The 21,670-nt window shown below is 40.3% G+C and overlaps 2 protein-coding genes across 2 annotated transcripts; one reads left to right on the forward strand and one right to left on the reverse strand.

The window, feature by feature from the left end:
* Positions 1–204: 204 nt before the first annotated feature.
* Positions 205–9,698, forward strand: TYW5 (tRNA-yW synthesizing protein 5). The gene is made up of 8 exons (XM_033010829.2): positions 205–338; positions 1,312–1,466; positions 4,441–4,510; positions 5,337–5,381; positions 5,905–6,042; positions 6,958–7,045; positions 7,476–7,592; positions 9,305–9,698. Exons 1-8 carry the CDS (start codon positions 252–254, stop codon positions 9,559–9,561), a joined length of 957 nt encoding a protein of 318 aa, XP_032866720.2. The 5' UTR covers positions 205–251; the 3' UTR covers positions 9,562–9,698.
* Positions 9,699–16,258: 6,560 nt separating this feature from the next.
* CUNH2orf69 (chromosome unknown C2orf69 homolog) lies at positions 16,259–21,414 on the reverse strand. Its single transcript, XM_042784319.1, has 2 exons — positions 21,025–21,414; positions 16,259–19,684 (listed from the first exon to the last, which is right to left on the reverse strand). Exons 1-2 carry the CDS (start codon positions 21,340–21,342, stop codon positions 18,848–18,850), a joined length of 1,155 nt encoding a protein of 384 aa, XP_042640253.1. The 5' UTR covers positions 21,343–21,414; the 3' UTR covers positions 16,259–18,847.
* Positions 21,415–21,670: the final 256 nt, after the last annotated feature.

A 21,670-nucleotide genomic window follows, 5' to 3' on the forward strand; every position in this document is an offset into this window, starting at 1 on the left:
GAAACGGAGTCGCCGCCGCCGGTTCCCTCACGGCAGGGCGTCCTCCGAGGCGCGGCGGAGATCGCGGTGACCGGCGGCTCCGAGGACCGCGCAGCCACCGCGGGGGAGCCGTCTCCCGGAGAAGGGAGGAATTGGCTCGTTCCCCGGCCCTCGCCTGGCGGGAAGATGAGGGGAACGTTTCTGCGCCGGCTCTTCTTTCCCGGGGGGGTGGTTTGAGCGGCGGGAGCGGGATACGGTGCGCGGGAGCGGCCATGGAGCGGCGGGAGCAGGCGGCGGTGCCGGTGGCGCGGGTGGCCGGGGCCACGCGGGAGCGGTTCCTGCGCGACATCTACCCCCGGGTACGGCTCTGCCTCCCGCGCCCGCGCGGCTGGAGCCGCTCCGCAGCCGCCTGGGGCGGGGGGGGGGGGGGGGGGCGGCGGCCCGGCCGGGTGCGGGGAGGGGGGGCGAGGCAGGACAGAGGGTTTCCCGAGGCACCCCCTCACCTGGCAGGGCTACCGCGGAGAAACCGCGAGTTTGGGGTTTACGTGTTTTCTGAGAGGTACCGTGACCCACGAAAAGTTGAGTTTAAGGGCAAAGAGCTTCCACAGGCAAAATCCCTTCTGAGCTGCTGAAAAGCTCTGACAGCTGATCTCTCTGCGCCTTCATTTTCTTTGGCAGTGGTTGAAATTGGTGTGGTTGCTGGTTGAGTTGCTGTGTCGTTGCTGCTTCCTTTTGCTTCCTTTTTTTTTTTTTCTTCTTTTTTTTTTTTTTTTTTTTTCCTCCAAGGTCCTGATTCAAAGCGAAAGTGTCTTTCTACTGATTTTCTGTGTGTGCGCCGGATCAAACCTGTTCGTGATTGTCAGCATCAAGGGGCATTACTATAGGTGGAAAGAGTTGCTTTCCTGAGAGCACACAGCACCACTGTAGCTCACAGGCTGCACCATAACTGTGTGGTCTTCTGTCTGTTTTCTGCTAAGCTCTGGCTAGAATGACTTAAGCTAGTCCTCAGTCTGGCTAGATTCTTCAATGGCTCCAGCACAAAGTGAGTGTTAATGTGTCTCCCTATTTTTCCTTACCCCGCTAGGAAAGAGGATATAATAAATAGGGAAACAGGCCCATGATTGACTGCATTTTGTTTCGGCATTCTGCATTCTGATTCACATTGTTTGTTTGTGCACAGATTAGGTGTGACTTTTGGTAGTGGGTCATGGTATTCAACTGACTTGTTTGCATATCCTTTATTTGAAAAAATAATTCTGATTTTTTCTTACTGGATGCTATGATCATTTCAACTTTTTTTTTTTTTTTTTTTTTTTTTCTTTTGTTCCTTAGAGGGAGCCAGTAGTGCTGAAAGGAATGGAACTGGGCACTTGCACAACCAAATGGACAGTAGATTACTTGAGTCAAGCTGAAGGATCTAAAGAAGTAAAGATTCATGTTTCTGCAGTGCCACAGATGGATTTCCTCAGTAAGAACTTTCTGTATAGGTACTTCATTTCAAGGTGTCTTGTATTTTAAAGGCACGTGCTTGTAACTTTCAGACATACAGTGCATCTGTTTGAAGTTGAGGGTGAGAATATAAAGATACTTTGTGAAAACCTTACATATCAAAGTGATGTCCTTGATTTCCCCCTCCTCTTTTCATTCCACAAATATCAGCACCCTGAATGAATATTACAAGGGTGAAAGGAGGGGCCAAACAGGGCCTTAAAAGTGGTAGCATGAAGAAGTGTTGTAAAGATATTTTGACAGAGCACTCGTAGGAAATTTATGCCTGGCATTTGATGACATTAATAAAAACAAAACTCCCTGGATATTAGATGATATGCTATTTTGTTGTAATTATATGGTGCGTCTTTTTCTCCTAGCATTATTACTGAAAAGTGCTAGTTTATGACTCACCATGTGTCTGAATCTCTCTGAATGCTGGCATGTGGTAGGCATGCTTTTCTACTCTAGAGGGATGTTACTAATTAAAACCAAGCTCCTTTCAAAGTGAGCATGTGCAGTTCTCAGAATGTTCAAACTACTGGATATCACACGTTTCACCAACTCTTTAATCTTTGATGTGGGTCACGTAAACTCTTGATCTCCCCTGAAGTTCCTCTTTTGTAGCTGCCAGAACATTTTTTCAGAGTTAATCTAATCTCAGTCACTGTGTTGTTCTTCAAGAGTAAATGCCTTTATTTTAGTTGTCGTTTGTTTTCCCTAAGTGGGAACAAGATGTGTTCAGTCTGTTAAACTTTTAAGAAGGCTGAAGCATATGCTGTAAGTGTAAACAAGCTATAAGTCTCTGTGAGTGGAGCCTGTTGTTCAGGAGAAAAAACACCTGATAGTCATGCTGTATTCTGCTCACTGCATAAGGAACTTGTGGATATTTGAAGTCCGGTTGTACTTGAATGACTTTGCCTTATCTCCATGTTTCCTTTTCCCCACTCTATTTTGTTTCTTATTAGAATATCTCTTACTGTGAGTTCACATACAGTTGATCTCGTATGCTAGTTTTGGCAGGTTTGTAGACAGCCATATGGAGGTGTTCTGATGATGCTTCATTATAGCAGGTGTTAGGACTTTCACCCACTTCACTTGAAATTCAGGAAGCTTTGACCTTTTCCACAGCAAGCACCCCCATTCTAGTATGAAGGGAGAATAAGTAGAACCAAAAGAATAAAACCACTGAGGCCTTAACATGCACTTCCGTGAGTTCAAACTGATGCACGTGAGTAGTACTGCAGTCCTGCTGTAAGTTGCATTGTTCTACCCCTGTCTTTGTGTTGGTTCTGGAACTCATTCAGCCACACTGTGATGTGCTGCAGAAATCTGAATGTTTTCCTGCTCTTTTAGCTTTGCAAGCAGGTTCGCCATGAGGTCAGATGAGTGCTGGTGCTAGCGTAAGGGAGGAGACGGGGTGATTAGGGTGGACTGCAAGGGCAGAGCTGTGGCAGCACCAGCATGCATCAGTCTAAGCTGTTGTGGAGCTGTGCTCTCACTTGCTTCAGTAGCAAATGTAAATGGGCTTGATACAACAGTTCAACTGAAGTCAGTTGGGTTTTGTTTGGTTTTCCATTGACTTCCGTGGTTGTTGTATTTGACTATTAAAAACAAGCCTAAAATGTTTAGAGAAGTGGTCTAAGTACTATCAGATGCAGGTCACGTTCTGGTAGAAGTGATAACATGATCATGAAAGATTTTGCTTGAGGATAGTTTCTTCTTAACCCTGGGGTACTTGGTGGTTGCTCTGAAATTTGATGTTTACATGCAATATATTCATTATCCAGTGACAATGTGAGATGGTGAGTTGAATGAACATAACATTGAATTCATAAGACAATATTCAGAACAATTAATACATGTGCTATTACTACTTGTTCTTGGTTTGCCATTCAGCTATAGACTGATGCCAAACTCTGTATTCCATATGAAAAGCTCCCACTACGTAAATAAATATGTAACACACTTACTGACTTCAGAGGGACAGGCTCTAGTGCCCAGTGATTCTTTTTGAATCTTCTGAAGTTGTGTGCAATAAATTAAAGGAAAGCTGTAAAGAAAATTAGGTAACTGAAATAAATTTTAGATATCTACAAATGAAGATTGATACCTGTGTTTGTGCACAAATAGCAAAAAATGCACAGATATAAACATATGTGTATCAACTGCAGTAGTTTTCTTAATGCTGAGCTTTTCTGCACATTTATAAAAATGTACAGTAAACAAGCCTAAAAACGACACACTGTTAGAGAAACAGTCTATGCAAGTGTTGTCAGGTTTTGGCCACAGATTGAGTCTAATTTGGTTGTAAAGAAATTTCTTGCACTGTGACTCAAACCATTCAGACCTCTTAAGCTCAGGAGGGGATCTCAGCAAAGTGGATATAAACAGCTGATGGAGGGAATAAAGAAGATGGAGCTTCTCAGTGGTTCGTGGTCACAGGACAAGAGGCAACGGGCACAAGTTGAAATCCAGGAAATTCTGTTAAACTATTTTAAAATAACCCTTTTTACAGTGAGGGTGGTTAAATAATTGAACAGGTTGCCCAGAGAGGTTATGGAGTCTCCATCCTTGGAGATATGCAGAACCCTACTGGATGCTGTCCTGGGCATTTTGCTGTAGTTGACTCTGCTCGTGGCAAGGGGGTTGGACTGGATGATCTCCAGAGGTGCCTTCCAGCCTCAGCAATGACATGATTCTATCTGGATATACATTGGAACAATGTACTAAAGCAGAGAGGTTTGCAAGTCTAGGATTTCTGTCTTGGTAGAGCTCTTCAGACATCCACTGCAAACACTGATTAGTCACCATGTTAAATTGGATGAAAAAAAAAAAAAAAGGAAAAAAAGCAGCATATTGCATCTTCAGTTATACTAGATATGGTAAGGGAGCTTACGAGTTTAAACCTGGCATTTAGACCATGTGTTGTTACATTGATTCATTATATAAATTTAAATATTTGTATTTCAGAACTCTGCCTTTTGATGTATTTGTACAAAGAGCAGCTGAAGTCAAACACAAGGAGTACTTTCTTTCTGAGGTAATTTCTTTAGTGTCACAGTTTCTTCTGTTGTTATTTTGCCAGTACATGGAGGGGAAAATGATGAATTGTAATTTAAACTCTTACTCCAGTAAAGCACTTGATCTTACATTTAACTGTTTTGTGTGGCTTAGAGCCAAGGGAAAAAATGTGGGGAGAAGTAATTTTTCTCAGAAGTTGTTTTGCGTGTGTAGAGTGTGGTTAACTTCAGTCATCCTGCTTCTGTTAATAAAGACTGCTTACATGAGCAAAATTCCCAGCATAAAATTTAGAAATCAAACCTTCCTTTAGAATAATAACTGGATCATTTACGTGTTTTGCAAGAAAATGTCATGAAGCTATTTAAGATATTTTAGAGTTTGATTACATCTGCCATCAAAATACAAATACAGGTTTATTGTAACACAATTTGTGAGTAGCAGATGTGTGGCTATCTTTATATACCAGTGTCCAAACTAGGAATTTTTCAGATAACTGTGATTAGGAAGCAGTTTTGAATGCAGACATACTTTTCACCTCTTGTGCTGCAAGTTTTGAAGCCAACTGAAATAGCTTCCTGCATCAGTGTTCTGAATCTGCACTTGCTTTGAATCTGTTCCGTAACAGCAATGCTGAAGCAGTTGACACGTCTCCCACAGTTTTACTCTTCCACTCTCAGCTAACATATTTTTCCCATTTCTTGAGGTGAACAGCAGGGAGCAGTAGAGTAAAGGCAGTGTAATGAAGTAGCTGAATTTGTAAATGCCATTTATTTGTACCATATTTTAATGGAGCCCTGCATTCTTATCAAAAAAACAAAACAATTACATTTTCATGTTCTCTTCAGGATGAAAAGTACTATTTGCGATCAGTGGGTGAAGATGCTAGGAAGGTGAGTTACTTGAGATTACAGTTCTAATATTGTAAAGTTGCAGTTTATGAATACTTTTAAAAGCCTGCTGTCATCTGCTGGCTGTGTAGTACAGGCATACAACTTGTTTGTGGTCGCTTGGCCTGTGAATCTGGCTGGATTTAGGTCAGAATATTTAAACCTAAGTGTCTAAAATAGTTGCTGTTATACAAGAGTTTAGCCAATGCCTGCAGAGTACATTCTTCACCTCCCATTCTTTAGCTTTTATTGTAAACTAATATTAAAGGATTTCTGGTGATTTCTTGATTCTTTAGTGTGATTTCTAGCAGCCATGATTCAAAGCAGCTCTCCGTCTGTTCTTAGTAATATTGTTGATCAAGTCAAGGCTGAAAGGATGACCACCAAAAAGCATTGCTCTTTTCAGCTATTTGCCAATGCTGAAGTCCTAGCCCTGTGTTTTGTATGATGGGAAATGATAGTGAAGCCCTCCCTTGTTTTAATGCTCATATATGGTTCTCTAAGAGTTACGTACTTCTTGCTTCAGGATATTGCAGATATCAGAAAGCAGTTTCCTGTTTTGGCAGAAGATGTTCAGATTCCAGAGTATTTTGAGAAGGAACAGTTTTTCTCTAGCGTCTTCCGCATCAGTTCGGCTGGATTACAGTTATGGACACATTATGATGTAGGTAATACACCTGTTTAGCATAAAATGCTGCAGATGGCATTATGGAGTTGAGATATTGAGGTTCGAATCTCCGACAATGATCAGCTAATGACAAACTGCACAGATTTTGAAATAGTGAAATGAATCACATTCAATGTTACAGTGAATTTTAAATAGATGTATTGTGTGGGCATAATATCTCACTGCTTTTATGTCTAATTCCACAGTTGTAAGATTAAATTATGTTTGATTTTTTGTTCCCCTTTTTTTTTTTCCACTGTTTTGAGTTTCAGTTAAAAATCTGAAGCACAGTAACTTTCAATATTTTTATCTTCAAGATTACCTTCGTTTTTTTATTCTAATGGCCGGACTGTTGGTAATTTTACAATGACCATGGTAGTTTCTTGTTGCAATGTGGTAGATTCCAAATAAGATTGTCTTCTAACATTGTGCAGTGTAATTCTGAATAAATTTCTTAATAAGAAAAATATATTTTTGCATTATAATTAGGAAAAAGAATCCTTTATCAATAGAAAGTCGGCAAAATGAGGTAGGGGTAACACTGAAAAAGAAAAGGAATCCCAAATATATTTTGTATTATAAATTGCTGGTTTCTATGTCTAAAGTATGGTATGTCCTTGTGTTTTAAGATGAAAGAACTTGATTGCTATTTAAGGAAAACCACAAAGTTGTTGGAAAGCAATATTGTGTTTTCAGATACGTATTTGTCAAGAATGTGCAGCTAAGGGGTAAAGTAACTCACATTGTTTGAGTATTTTAGATTAACTATATGTGGAAGCTCTTTTAGCTAATTCTTAATATGTGAAGGTTTTAATAATTCCCTCTTTAAGGTGATAATATTTTAGATGAGTTGAAGGCTATGTATTCATTCTTAACTCTTCGCTGACATCTCTCTTACTATGCTTATTCCAGGTAATGGATAACTTCTTAATCCAAGTAACTGGGAAAAAACGGGTTTTTTTGTATAGTCCTCGAGATGCACCATATTTGTATTTATCAGGTATGCATGTCATATATATCTAGTTCAGAGTTTGGTGATCATAGTTGCCTTTCCAGCTGACAAGTGTTGCAATGTAGAAAAAAATCACTAACAGATGTCTTGATGTAAAAGAAGTTGTTTGGTCCCTTAACTCTGATCCTGTTTTCTTTAGTCAAGGTTAATAATTTTAGTGGGGTGGGTTAGGAAATTTGCAAAGGAGCACAGCAGCTTTGCCTGGTTCTGTTTTCAGCACCTAACTGGAGGAGTGCAGTGTTCTTTCTGGTAAATGAGGAGTGCCATCAGGTTTCCCTGGTTTTTAGAAGAGTTACAGAACAATAAACCAGTATTAAATTTGATTCAGGAACTGCCATTTCCAGCAATGTGATAATGCTTTATTACTGTCAGAAGAGTAGGAACGTTTTTTATTCATTACTTCTGAAAACTTCCCTAGGTACTAAGTCAGAGGTGCTGGATGTGGATAACCCTGACTTAGAGAAATATCCCCTTTTTGTGAAAGCCAAACGCTATGAGTGTTTTCTGGAAGCAGGAGATGTGTTATTTATTCCAGGTAAGTAACAAATAGTTCCTGACCATGTTGTGTTTTTAAACAGTTTTGTTTGTAATTGCTCATTTCTAGGGGTGGTAAGAGGTTACTAAAGCATTTCAGTGTTTGTAAGTAGGAGCACCTAAAGACATTGGCAAAACTTGTCTACTTCATCGTAAAAGGCATTATATCTACCTACAAATCTTACCATCTCTCAAGACTGCACTATGTGCTTCTGAATTTGTATCTTAATAGATTAGCACTATAAAATCAGCTTGTGAAATCTGAAATTAGTTTCAGCGACCCAAGTTTTCTAATGACAGAGTTTAAGTGAAGTACCATTTCTGTTCTTCTGCAGCTCTGGCACTTAAGAACTGTGAGGCATGTGATTTGATGAGAATTACGGATGGTACAGTTATTAGACCTTCTAGAAATGTGTAATCACCTTTGGGGAATGGAAAGACAAGTTCTAATAATTTTTCTGCACAAGCTGAAAATATAAAGCTTCTTCCTGGGCTGAGATGACAAAATTCTGGTGATCAGGGAAAGGCATTTGAATTACTCTTTGAATTACTCCTATTGAACTACTACTACTTGTTACTAATCTTTTATTTTAATTAATCATGAGCTTGTGGCAGATAGTTATTATATTGCTTTACATATTAACTGGGCAATATAAAGAGGCCAGTAAGCAAGAAGGCAGTAGGTTGTTAGAAAGTTTTACAATAGATTCTTAGCTTTGGACTCTTTACTTAATTTTGAACTTACCATTTGTGTTTCTTTCTAAAGAAACTTTGGTTACAGTTAGGGAAAGGTATGTCACACTGTTGCTAATGTCAGCATACATAATTTCCTTTTTGTTCTATGTAGTACAGAAACTAGTTTGTCTTTGCCAGTAGGTGTACTGGTCCAAACTTAGGACACACTCAGCACTTAAGAATGACTGGGGAGTATATGGATTTTTGAGTCCAGAGAATGATGCTAGCTTTGTCAGCATTCTGGAATGCATATAACTGAAAAAAGGAGATATTCTTAGAGATTTGTGTGTGGTTATTATGGAGAAGGTAGAAGCAGCCCCTCTTCCTAGCCTGAAACTTCTTGTTCATTTTTCAGAATAAGCTTTTCTGTGTCTTCAGCACATACACACAACTAAGCTGCAATAAACACAGCATTTAGTCTTTTTGTTTAAAATGTAAATAGGGTAAATATATTAAATTTATTTTTAAAACTTACTAGATGAGGCAAAAATGTCTTTGCTTCTTTACCACAGCCATGGTGATTCAATTGAAAAGCCTCATGACTTTACTATGAAAAGATTAGCAACTTGCATGGGTGACCTGGTTGACACTGGTGGTTTACGTTAATGCTTGGACAACCTATGCAAGATTAGGGACTAAATCTCTAGAAATAGGTATCTGCATTCAGAGTAGAGTTGAGTGAGGTGAACAGGGAAGATGTCTTATTTTCATCTTACATGTTTGCTTACATTTGAGCATTTCTTTATACTTCAGCAATTGTTACTTTTGTGTGAAGTTATGGGTCAATGTACATGTCTTGAAGAACTTCTTAAATTTGTCACAGTGTGATATATTTAGCCATGAATATTTATAAATAAAAAATACAGTAGTTGAGGCTTTTCCTCAACTAGATTTAGTTTGGGCAATTCTGACACTTGGTATGAGTCATGTGGAAGTTTCATAAAGTAATTTTCATTTTAGACATTCTTCTTTCTACAGCTCTGTGGTTCCACAATGTAATTTCTGAGGAATTTGGAGTGGCATTGAATGTCTTTTGGAAGCACCTTCCTGCTGAGTGCTATGATAAGAGTGACACTTATGGAAATAAAGATCCCACAGCAGCCTCTAGAGCTATACAGATCTTGGACAGGGCCTTGAAAACACTTGAAGAACTGCCTGAGGAATATAGGGATTTTTATGCTCGGAGGATGGTGTTACGCATCCAAGAAAAAGCCTATAGGAATGATAATAGATAAAATAACACACTGTAATTCAGCAAGCTCCCGTGAAAGTAGAAAATGTATGTTAGTATGGAAACTGGCCATGTATACATACATACACTTTCTGTAAGACTAATAAAAACTATGTTGATGAACATTCATCTATAACAAAATTTATTTTGTAGATTTTTTTCTTGTTTTTCTTCATGTGCAGTGAGTGTACAGTCTGCTTGATGTGGAGATGGTCTCTCTTCTACAATGAGGCATACATTTGCTGTGCCTGCACTTACAGATCTTCTGTTCTAAAATTTTTCTGAACAGAAGTTTTGATATCTACGGCTGGGCTTGCAGCATGTATGCTTAGAAGTAACTGTACGTTTTTCTGAATGCTAGCTCGTTTACTGAAGTTCAGGAAAGCCATAGTGGTTTCTGAGGAGACCCAGAAGAGCCACTGGTGGTGGTTGTACAGTCCTGGTTTCTTTTTGAATAATATCCCAGTAATAAGCGTGGGGAGTTTCTGCTCCTCCTTGCGGTTAAACTGAGTGGGCATAGGAAAAAAGCAAAAGCTAATCGTGCAAGGTTGAGCTTAAAATTGCTCAGCAGCTTGACAGCAAGGTAAATGATTTACCCCTTTCCTGAATAATGTGTTGTGCAGGAAACCCCGTTTGCCACTGTCCCGGTGCAGCCGAGCAGCATTGCTGTTTCTGCAGCTGTGAAACACTTGCAACTAATGTGCCCACAAATGCATTCACCTACAGTCCTAGACTCTGAAATGAAGTTCATAGTTCTGGAGTGGATGTAGAATATATTGGGAGCAGTATCTGAGATGCATGTTACCTTTCATATGTTACCATGTGAAAGGGGGTAGCATTGCACCTTTTGGGATGGAGCCTGTGGTACAGGCATTGTAGATGGTTAATTTTCAGCAGATTGTGGTGCTTACAAAAGCCTTGTTAAATAAAGATGGGCATCTCACAGAAAAGGTAGGTTGTCACTGTCCCTTTGACATCCCTCTGGTGTTATCACTTGTTCTGTTTAGGGAATGCACCATTTATCTGACTTAGGTCAGTCTGTTACTTATAGCAGTGTTTTTTGAGAACTGTAACTTGTCAAAAGCTCTTAGACTAGGTAGATATGTAGTGTTAATAAAGTGCTGGAAAAAACTTTCTCCAGAAGAGCAGGAGACCGCAACACTGCACATTATTCTTCTAAACCTGTTCTTCTTGGCAGTTCAATACAGTGAAAAAAGTCTGCTACCATGTGAATGGGCATCTGGCCATCTTAATGAATAGGCATGAATGGAACCAGCCAAGCACTTCTGATGGGCATCATTGTACTTTCTGAGGGTAGAATTTAAATTCGGGATCACAAATAGGTCTCCCAAAATTTTTGTTTGAAAACGAACAAGGGTTGTTTGTACGTACTGCTGAGACAGAATCTCTGTCTGTTAGGCTGGGAAAGCCTCTTGGCTTTGTTGGACTGGTAATGTTGAGGGCCCTATCTGAATTGCAGAGGTGTACAGAGTATATTCTTTGTGTGTTAGGACTAAATGGAGAGGCTCAGAGCGCCTGCAGGGCTACACAGAGCTGTGTTCCAGCATTGTGCCTGCACAGCTATCGCTTCTAGCTCTAGCCACCAGCAGTTTTTCAATACACTAGTACAGAGAAGTACTGTCATGATCTCTCATTCTGCCATTTCTCGATTCTCCATTCTCAAAAGACTGGTGCTAGCTTGGTGTTCTCAGGCCTCCTCAACACTCAAGCATAAATAAGGAAAGCTTCACGGAGCAGCAATCGGTGTATGAGCGATCTGCTTACGTCTCAGCTTGTGAGAAGTGCCTGCTGTGCTCTGGGGGGAGGGTGGGAGCCATTTGGGGCTCTCAGGGAGAGGAGAAAGTAAGAGGAAAATACTGTGGGTCAAAGGCATTCGCTGCTGTGCCATCTAATGGTGATACTAAGATTTTCAGTAATACTTGTTTCATAGTATGTATGTAAAAAGCATGAGAACGATCTGTTAAGCCACAAGTATTCAGAATGTCATTTTGAGTATTTTTTCAATCCCGCTTTTTGTTTTCTAAGGAAGGCTATTAGATTATTAATCTAAACACCTTAGGCCCCATGAAACCCTTGCATCCCTCAGTTGCAGTTACTAGTGCTGAGGCAGCCCAGCAGGAAAGCTGCAATAATTCACTGGTTCAGGCTAACATGAAGTTTGGATTGGAAAGCGTATACCTGGCTGGGAAGAGAGGGTCATGCTGAAGGAAATGTGAGCCCAAGTGCAACTATTCCTTCTGCACGCTACTCACTTTAAAATTAAGCCTTTATTTTATTTTTATATGTCAGCAAATGAGGTTATCACACCCTGATCAGCTGGTGGATAACCCAGCCCTGCTCGTGCTTCTCTTCCAGTGCTCTGGGAGAAATCTCTGCAATGACAGTGGTGGGATTTTTTCCCTCCCCATGACCGCTTTTATTTTCACTTCTCTAAGACTGTCAGTAAACCCCACCAGGTGTGATGTAAGTGCATATTCAAGAAAGATCAACAAAAAATACTCTATGTAGATTAGTGGGAAGACCAGCACAGCAATTGTTCTGTCAGTGCCACCCTTTTTTCAATTTGAACCAGTTTCTTCAATTTCTTATGTAATAACTTCTATAAAATTGTTGTTCTGAAATGCTGTTAATAGAAAGAACCGATCGGTTTTAAAATGTATTTTCTTAATTTGAGCATCATGTAACTAGTGATAAAAATGTTGAAGTTACTGTGTTTAAAAAAAAAAAAAAACAAAACAAAACACTTGGTGCTTTCTAACCACTGTGCTACATGGTGTGAAACAGGCAATAAAGTGATGAATGAATGGTGAAAGCATTAAAGGAATAACTTCCAGCTAACATATATGTAGCCACACTTAAAAATCCATTACTGAAATAACACAAAGAATTAGAGCCACTGACATTTTGTGGAAGTTTGTCCTTTAGTGACCTAAAGAAAAATGGGATCATGCCACAGTAAAACAGATGAAGTTGTGGTAACAGGTATTAGAAAAATAAACACTGACCATCTTAAGCATTCAAAACAGCCACTTCAAACAGTGGACTCAACAGAGGAGTTTGGTGATACAGACTGCCCAGGACTGAAAGATGAGTTAAGATACTTATAGACAGTATCTGAAATCAGCAGTTTAAATGTGGCCCACCCCAAATTTTGAATTACTCTTAAAAATTTGGTGAGGCTTTAAAATGTAAATTCATTGCAAATCAACACCTGGAAATAATTATTCTTTGTCATATGAAATACAAAGGATGTCAAATTTCAGAAGGTAAATGTTTTATAGATTTTTCTTAACGTGGTTGCTGTTGAAAGAATCGAATTTAAAAATTGATGTCAAAATATTCGCTTGTTAAACTATTAAACATGTCATTTAAAATCTGCCTATCATGTATGTGCTGAGGATTTGTTGTACCTAACCTAAGAACATGTTTCTCTCTGGGAGCTATACAGGCTTTAGGTTCTTAATACAAGTGTCAAGTTAAATGCCCAATGTGAAACAGTTTGGCTTGATCAGCAGGGATCAGCAATGTATTTGCAATCCTTTTTAAATATGCAGGAATAAACTGTTTTCCTCATTCACGCTGCTAGTCTCACAACTGGACTACTAACTTGACTAACGTGAGGATGATTTTACCATAGTAGAGGTTACATTACATATGGTGTGATGCCAGGATTCATTACTTCACTGCTGCAAAAAGATTCCTGTACAGGCTTGATTCTTTTTCTTCTAGCCAAAATGTATCTTCCCAAACCTGAGACATTTAGGTGCTTCCATGACGACAGCACAGATGTTGAAGGTACACGTTCTGAAGCAGTAGCTTTTACAAAGGTCTCTATAAGGTAGCATCACTCAATAACTAAAGATTCCAGTGTTACTAGAAGGACAGATGAAATTTTAAATTTGGGAGGGACAGTTATCTAAATTTGTGGTGAAGTCACATGTTAAGATTTCCTGTGTTGGTTTGAGTCAGATTGTGGGAGTGGGGATAGATTCTGAGCTGTGTACGTGGTAATTCCTGAGAGTAATGATCTCTTTTAAGTGGTGATTCCTGAGAGCAACAAGAGCAGATTAATTTCTTTCCAGTTGTTCAAATCTGTTCCTAGTCAACATTTTTAAGAGCAGACTGAAAGCATTAAAAGAACTGCTCAACCATGTAAATCATGCAGCTCCCCGTGCAATGCTCTGTTCGTACAAAAATGCTTAGAAGCTACTGCTTGTAATAATAACACAGATCACAGTAATGGACAATTTTTGCTGTGAAAACATTTGTATTTCAGTGGTCAACCAACACGAATTGCTTAAAACTTCCATCACACAAAATCAATGTATTTCTCATAATGGGGAATGGGAAGGAAGAGCTATGCAGATATCCTGTAAGGGATGCTGTAGATTTATCTGACACCCAGGCTTAGGAGTATTGCTGAGAGGGTAAACTGGTGTGGGAGATGTGAAGAGCCTTGTTTTGCACTTCAGCAGTGGCACGTCCCTTGATTGTTTTCTGTGTCTTGCAGCAGTGCTTTCTTTAGAAACAACTCAGCTTTGAAGTGCCAAGTTTAACAAAGGAAACGTGACTGAAAGTGCTCTCTGAAAGCTTACTAAAAGAAGGAAAATTTATTCTGAACCTTGAAGTAATAACATTCTGCTCCTTTTCAAGTACATGATATGTTTATATACATGAAGAAAAAATAGGTAAGAACTTATTTTTCCCTTTTGTTCCACCAGACGTTTTTCTGGTCATTTGCTTAAGTAGAATTTGGCACTTCTTGGGTTACTTGAAAACATGTAATGAAGCCCTAAAGACAGGAAACGAGGACAAAGCCATCAAGAGTTTATAACCCACACTACACTATATGCAAAATGACTGCCTGAATCAATTTTCCATGGTTTCCACAGTGATGTGGAACAGCTAATCCTGTGCAAGTGTTTTTTGTCAGTGGAAGAGTGAATTATGCTAATACTGATAGAATGAATTTAGTCAGGAACAGTATGTCTGGCACTGGGAGAAGCAGTGCCTGTCTGCCACGTAGGTGTTATACGATCTTGCATTGCTGGCTTAATGACTTAATTTTTTTTTTTTTTTTTTTGAGTTGAAACCGGTCACCTTGCATCTGAACAGAGTTAAGAGATCAGTAAGACCAAAAGAAAGCCAGCCAGGGTCTCCATCAGCAATATTTAAATCTGTCTAAATTTTCATCAGGTTATGAGCACCAGTAAATTTTTTTTTCCCTTTAATCTACCTTCCTTACAAAAGTGAAATGAGATTCCAATATAAGATTCAAAAGATTGTGAAAAAGTAACTCCAAAGGTGACTTGAAGAGTCTATCTCTTGTGGATTGCAATCTGAGACATCCACTTTTGCTTTCATATTGCACAGGGACACCAGACACAATTCATTTATGTGGATTCTGCTGGGCAGTGATGTACCTAAAAATGTGGCTCACAACAGAGCACACATATTCCAAAATTTTCACTCTTCTTTAAATTCTCTCTTATATTAACTGGTAAGACGCCATGTAATTTAAAATAAGCATTCAAGGTCAATAGATGAGTATACTTTAACCTCAGTGCTTCAACTTTCAGTCTATATGAGACAACAAATATTGTTTATCTGCAGACATGAAGTAACTGTTAGCTTAGGAAAGGCAGCATTTTAAGAAGCACTGTAAGAAGGAAGGAAAAACAGGTGATGTTTTCTTTCTGCAAATCGCTCAAAAAGAACCAGTCAGGAAAACTTGAGCACATGATCATGCACAATCACTTTTATCTGTGAATATCCACAGCTGTAACATCCAAACTCCTGAACTGACTTAGCAGTCTTATTCGAAGTAATTTCTATGACTATTTAAATACATAGCACTCCTGTCAGGTATCTCTATCAGCAATAATGTTAAGAGAGTAAGATAGAACAACTCACCATAAATTGCTTGTGCTAACGTAAGGGAGGTAGTAGGATGTTATCAATGGGAGGACAGAAATGATTGCTCCTTTCAACAGCGTGTTAAGACTTGGACCCTTAATCACCTTTCAGAATTAGGGGCCAATACTGATTTATGCAGCAACATTTACAGAGAAACAATTAAATTAGTCCTAGGTAGGAAGAAGGCTACCAAAGTTTCTAAGATGCACACAAAATAAAATCATTCAAGTCATACAGAATCTGGACAATTTCACAGAATCAGGCCTTGTTTTAAAGGAATTTAACCGGTACAGATGAAAACATTTTAGCATTTCTCAAAATCTGAAGAATGTCTTGTCTATTATACAAGAAACAAGAACGTAATATAAAGAATACCAGCTATTGCATACTATGTTGAACTAAGGATACTGTAAAGTTGCTCACTCTATTAAAAAATGAGATGTCTTGAACTAAACCACTGTAAGCATGAGAATCACTTAACTTTAGGTATTTGCATTAAAGCTTATTAAAAACTGCCTTTACAGTTATCATTGAAAAACAGGCATATACTAACTATGACCCATTTCATCCTAACATAAAAATGTTCACACCCTTGGGTGCTCCGTGCCAGCTTTTCCATGTATGTGATATGCTAGTAAGCTGTTTTAGAATTAAAGATGCCAACTACACAAATGCAAAGCCTCCGTGAAGAAAAGCTATCAAATAAATCTGATTTTTTAAAAGTAGGTCTCCACAAACACCTGATAAAGCTTAATCCACAGAACTTAACTTCACATTCCTTGTTTAATAGTTTTACATTCACAAAGTGGTTTCACCCATTAGAAATATTTTATTTTCTACATAGTTTGCAAAATTTATTTTTAGCATGCATTGTACTGAATGACAGAGACACATTCCAACAGAGTACTACAACTGTTTAGAGAATGAAAAACAACCAGTCCGTTTTCCCTCCACAACATGAGGTCTCACAACAAGATTAGTTTTACAACAAAGTGCTTATTCTTCAAATTCATACAGCAACACTTGAGCCTATTTTATTTAAGCTATTGTAAGCAGCCTCCATGAAACAGGTTAATGTTACTTTCATAGGACAGCCATCCAGAAACTTCTGAAGACAACGTCAGTATTTTAATAGCTGTTTCCAAAAGATTTTTCCAACAACCTACTCCTGCTGTTTTGGCTGGCACAGAATTGTTTAGAAATTGGTCTGTGATCAGCAGTGTTAGTGGATAGGGCAAGTTTTAGCATATCCCAGTTAGCCTGGTCAGTATGAAACTGAGAGGGAGCAAGATCAGTGGTGCATTTTGGGTTTTTTTGTTTATTTTTTTAAACTTTATTTTGTAATAGTTAAAGGTATTTCAAGCAATTTGTAGGCCTTCTATTAAAATCACTTTGTTACATGACCCATATTTCCTTTACAGAAAAAAGTCACTGCATATTCCACATTATCAAAAGGACAAAGAAGGGAAATAGGCTTCCCTGGAACACATAAACAAGTTGTTATAAGCCCATTAAGGACTTATAACCTTTAAGTTATACCAACACCATTAAGAAGGTAATTGATAAATAGGGGTGAACAAAGTCTCCAAGAAAGAGCTTTAAAAAAAAGCACATGGCAGTCAGAATAATATTTCAGATTGTTTATAAAATGTTAGAGTTGGTTTGCATGTTGCACTTTTCTCCATCAATTAAAATAGATTATTCCCCCTTTTGATTAACCAGGTACATTAGCCTAATTATTATTAGCGATACAGTTCACTTTCACATTACAAGGTGCACACTATATGCATAATCTTTTCTACTACCTTTAATGTTTTAAGAAAATTTTCTTACGAGTCCAAGACACTTTTCTTATCCTTCAGTGATCATTAACACATGCACAACCTCTGCAAGAGCTGTGAAAATACTGTTTCCAGTGAACCTTGTAAGTTTTAATGATGCCAATAGCAGAAACATGACCCAAGACATTCCTTCCACAGTGTAAGAGTCACAGGAAGCAAGAAGCAGGGGGAAGATGTTGCTACACCATCAAACATACAAACAAAATTGAATAAAATGCCTTTTTTCAGAGCTGAGCCACATCTTTTGTGTAATCTTCACAGTGGTTTGCTAATTTGCTTTTGTATTCCTGTACTTCCAGGAAATCCAAAACCATTTTAAGCTACTGGTTCACTGTTAATAGCTAAAGTTGTCTTTAAGAGTAATTCTAAGATTTATTTGTAGATAAATGGGAAGTTACTTACAACCGTAGAAAAGTTCCACTAATACCCTCATTTGTCCATCTTTCAGTAATACTTCCTTCAGAAGAACATTCAGGTTTGGGGCCTGAACTAGACTACATCTGTTGCAGCTGATTTGTCCAGCTTCATATTTAACTGGGAGTATGTGTTTTTCTGTATGAAAAATTAGGCTCTGAAAATAGCTTTTTGGGCAGCTCTAGAAGCCACTACTGCAATATATTTAAAGGCGATAATAGTTTTAAAAACTGAAGCATTTTGACCTCACCAGTCCAAGGTAGGGACAAAAATACCTCTTGATTTGAAAATACAGATATTAGTGCTGGTCCTTATAAAAGTTAGTCAAAGCAATAGCAAGCTATGTTAAAACAGCAGTAAGCTACACCCTCCTCAATATTCTTGGTCACTTAACATAGCTATGTCAAAATTTTCAAGCCCCAGGTGAAATGGCTATTCACTAGCTGATACTTTACAATGAATTAATGAAACTTTACAGAAACAGAAAAGGCAAGGTGCACACAGGAAGAAAAATGGATGGGCACTGTTATTCCAAAGGTAAGTATTTGTGACTTTGTTTCAATTAGGAGAAGTGTTGCAAAAATGGAATATTTAGTTAACTAACTAAACCAGTTTTCACCAAAATATATAACTAAGATTGTTCTAACAATCATCACTTTCCTTGAGCGAAAAAAACCCATCCTTCTCTCTGTTACTGACAAAGATCAAAGCTTTTAGCCCTGGAAGCTACTAAATTGAAGTATCCAGGCATTTGAAAGTCTAGAGTCCTTTAAACTCCCATTAAAGGCAGTATACGACAGTAGACATTTTGCCAGCAGTTTGAGAATAAACGTCCACATTTAACAAAAAAAACATGTATAGGACAGTTCTTCATAACACTGTTTTCCAGGAATCAAATTGATAACATCTGTTGTAGGTATGCGGTCCCAATCCTCCTTCTTAAACTACTGAAATTTATATATAGTATCTATTAGCAATGCAGGACTGAATTAGTATACTCTTCAGAAAGCCTCTGCTCAAAGTTGTAAATCTAGATTACAACGTTTACAGTGTTAAAAGTGCTTCTACAATCAATATACTATTCAGATACATACAGTCTCAAAATACTTCATGAACTCTGAAATGGTTATCTAAGGATGGAACGTCATCAGCAAAATGTATTTGATCATTTATTTCCACACCAAATTCTTCAAGTATCTGTACAAATTTCTCATGCTCTCTCCCAATCCATGACCTCATTGTGTCAAACACTTGGTATGGTGTAACATGAGCATGAACTTCAATTCCTGTCTCTGAAAGTTCCTTCAGCACTTCAGGGTAAGTAACCCAAGTATTGCTTCCTCCTGAGTGACCACCATCCAACCAGTAAATTGCTTTTATGTTTTTTAAGAAGGCATCTGTATTCTTGTCTTTTTTGGCTTCCTTCAGCTCATAAAGGAGCTGGTTCAAAACCACACAACCTTTACTGAAGCCAATCAAAGTAAATGACACTGCACCTACAGCAGACGGTATAATGAAGTTCATAGCAGAATGATTAGAGCATTCGTAATCTCTCTCTTCTGTGGATGAGCAGCCATTTGTTGTAGGAACAGACTGTGGCTGTGATTTACCAGCAGCTATTTTTGCATCCTTGCTGACACCATGCACACTTTTCTGGGATGGCAGAATATTCTGAGAGAGTCTGAATGCATTAACTAGCAGTGCATGGAGATGCTTGAAAGCTCCAAAGTCAGTGCTGTGCTCTGGTGCTCCAAACATGTTGCTCGCCACAAAGTTGTCATAACAACTGAATTTGTGCAGGTGCATTCGAGAACACTTTACAACCCAAATAAAGCTATTAGGGAACCGGCGAGCAAGTATGGTAGCAACATTTTCAAAACTCCACTGCTCCCACTGAAAGTTTTCTGGGTGGCAAGACATGATGTCATGATAGTTCTGGAAAAACAAAAAATGAAAAAAAAAAAATAGAAAAGATCCATTACTACATTGTGAAAAGGTTTCAGCTCTGTCTCGTGTACTTACATTCATAAGAAAGGACTGTAACTAACAGAGATGCATTAAAGAGGTGCTCACTTGCTAGGCTTCCAAAACAACAAACACATTAAAGAAACTGGCATATTTAAATGTATTTATTCTACTTTAATATTTCTATCACACATTTTTAATACCCCCAAAATTAGTACAATAAAAATAAGCACATGGAGGTATTCATAATTTTTGTTGACTGCACTCCAAGAGAGGATTACAGTATTACTCAACTTCGTATGACACAGAATACATTATTTCCCTGTATCATCTCCATCTGTGGAAATACTGATTATCTTATTACAAACCAACAGTAGACTTAAAACTTTGTAATAACTTTTCTATCTTTTATAGAGGAATAAAAAGATTCCCTCTCATTCAGCTGCAGGGAGTCTTTATTCTACTTGTTCACATCCATATGGGGCACAGATGGAAAAAAATTAACCCCCAAGTCATGAATGATCCTCACCCCTGAATTCATGATGGCAGAGAATAGCAGAGAATACTAATTAGCTTTATTAAGGAATAATAAAGCCATACCCAGGAATGGTAATCAGAAAGGTTTTCTTAGGCCACCCTAATCCTTAAAATGAAACTCCACCAAGTGCTGCATCTTTACCACACAGGAAAGCCTTTTGCTTAGAACAAGACGACCCCTGCTTTTGAGATGAGCCGACTACCCAGAGCACCAGAGTAGGTAACGCTGCAGAGGTCGACCACATGCTTAGAGACAGCACTTCAGAGTCTTTTTTCAGTTTCTTGTCACCTCAGAGACAAGATGTGCCTTCAGGACACACCGAGAAAGCGTCAGCGCCTGGGAAAGACCTGCAGGACGGTGTCTGGGATGTCTGTACACCTGCACAGAGACACGGTGCTAAGCCTGACGAGGCCAACTTGCCATTTTAGGATGTCGTCGTCTTCTCTCCACAGACACTCTCTTATACCGTGTCAGATACTGCCGTCCCCGCCAGAAACGTCAACCTCGGGCGGTACTGCAGAAGAGGACTACCCCTTCCACTGCTGCTGCTGCAGGTCAGGTTTCAAGAACGGCCCATTCCCCCCACGTTTACCGGGCGGTAACGGGCAGAGAGCGCCCAGGAGATGCTTCCCCCAGGGCGGAGCTCCGACTCGCCCCGCCGGGGTCCCGGCCGCCCCTCACCTCAGGGAGAACCGGTGCGGTCCCCGCCGCTTCCCCGCTCCCGCCCCCGCCCGCCATCGCCTATCACCCTCGGCCGCCCGCCCCGCCGTACCTGCACGTCCCCCGGGAAGTAGACAACGTGATGCTGCGGCGGGGCCGGGCCGCGCGGGGCCGGTGGCGGCGGCGGCAGCAGCAGGAGGAGGTCGTTGGCCCGGTGCGGCTCCGCGCCCGGCACGTCCGGCAGCCGCAGCCACGGCGGGCTCAGCCGCGCCGAGGAGGAGCCCGCGCCGCCGCCACCGCCGCCCGCAGGCCCCGCGGCGCAGGCGGCCGGCGCCCCGCAAAGACTCATGCTCCTGCCCAGACAGAGCGCGGCAGAGCCGCCGAGCCCCCGCAGCAGCGAGGCGGCGGCCGGCGGGCAGCGCCTGCTCATGGGGAAACCGGCCCGGGCCCCGGACCCGACCTCGCGCCACCGGCGACCGGCGACCGCCGCCAGCCCCGCCCCGCCCCCGCACTGCGCCTGCGCGCCGCCCCCGCCCTCCACCCGCCCCCCTTCAGAGGCCCGGCAGGGGGCGTCGCGCGTCTAACGACCGCCCGCGCCAGCGTGACGTCACCGAAGCCTTTAAAAGGCGGGCGGCGGGAAGCGGGGAGCCGTTAGGCGGAGGCGGGGTGGGCGCGCGCTCCCACGCGCCCCTCCCTCCCTCCCTCAGGGCTCTCCTCGAAGCCTCCTCACGCCTTCTCTGGCCGTGCCTTCAGGGGCC

This window comes from Tyto alba, unplaced genomic scaffold (assembly GCF_018691265.1).
Source record: "Tyto alba isolate M040663 unplaced genomic scaffold, T.alba_DEE_v4.0 Super-Scaffold_7, whole genome shotgun sequence".
NCBI lineage: Eukaryota > Metazoa > Chordata > Aves > Strigiformes > Tytonidae > Tyto > Tyto alba.

What these genes read in the sequence shown, in the direction of transcription:
- TYW5 (XM_033010829.2), top strand. Translation starts at nt 252, where the DNA reads ATGGAGCGGCGGGAGCAGGCGGCGGTGCCGGTGGCGCGGGTGGCCGGG. An exon ending in TGCGCGACATCTACCCCCGG is followed by an intron (nt 339 to 1,311) that starts GTACGGCTCTGC and finishes TTTGTTCCTTAG; the next exon opens with AGGGAGCCAGTAGTGCTGAA. An exon ending in TGGGTGAAGATGCTAGGAAG is followed by an intron (nt 5,382 to 5,904) that starts GTGAGTTACTTG and finishes TTCTTGCTTCAG; the next exon opens with GATATTGCAGATATCAGAAA.
- CUNH2orf69 (XM_042784319.1), bottom strand. Translation starts at nt 21,342, where the DNA reads ATGAGCAGGCGCTGCCCGCCGGCCGCCGCCTCGCTGCTGCGGGGGCTC. An exon ending in ACTTCCCGGGGGACGTGCAG is followed by an intron (nt 19,685 to 21,024) that starts GTACGGCGGGGC and finishes TTGTTTTTCCAG; the next exon opens with AACTATCATGACATCATGTC.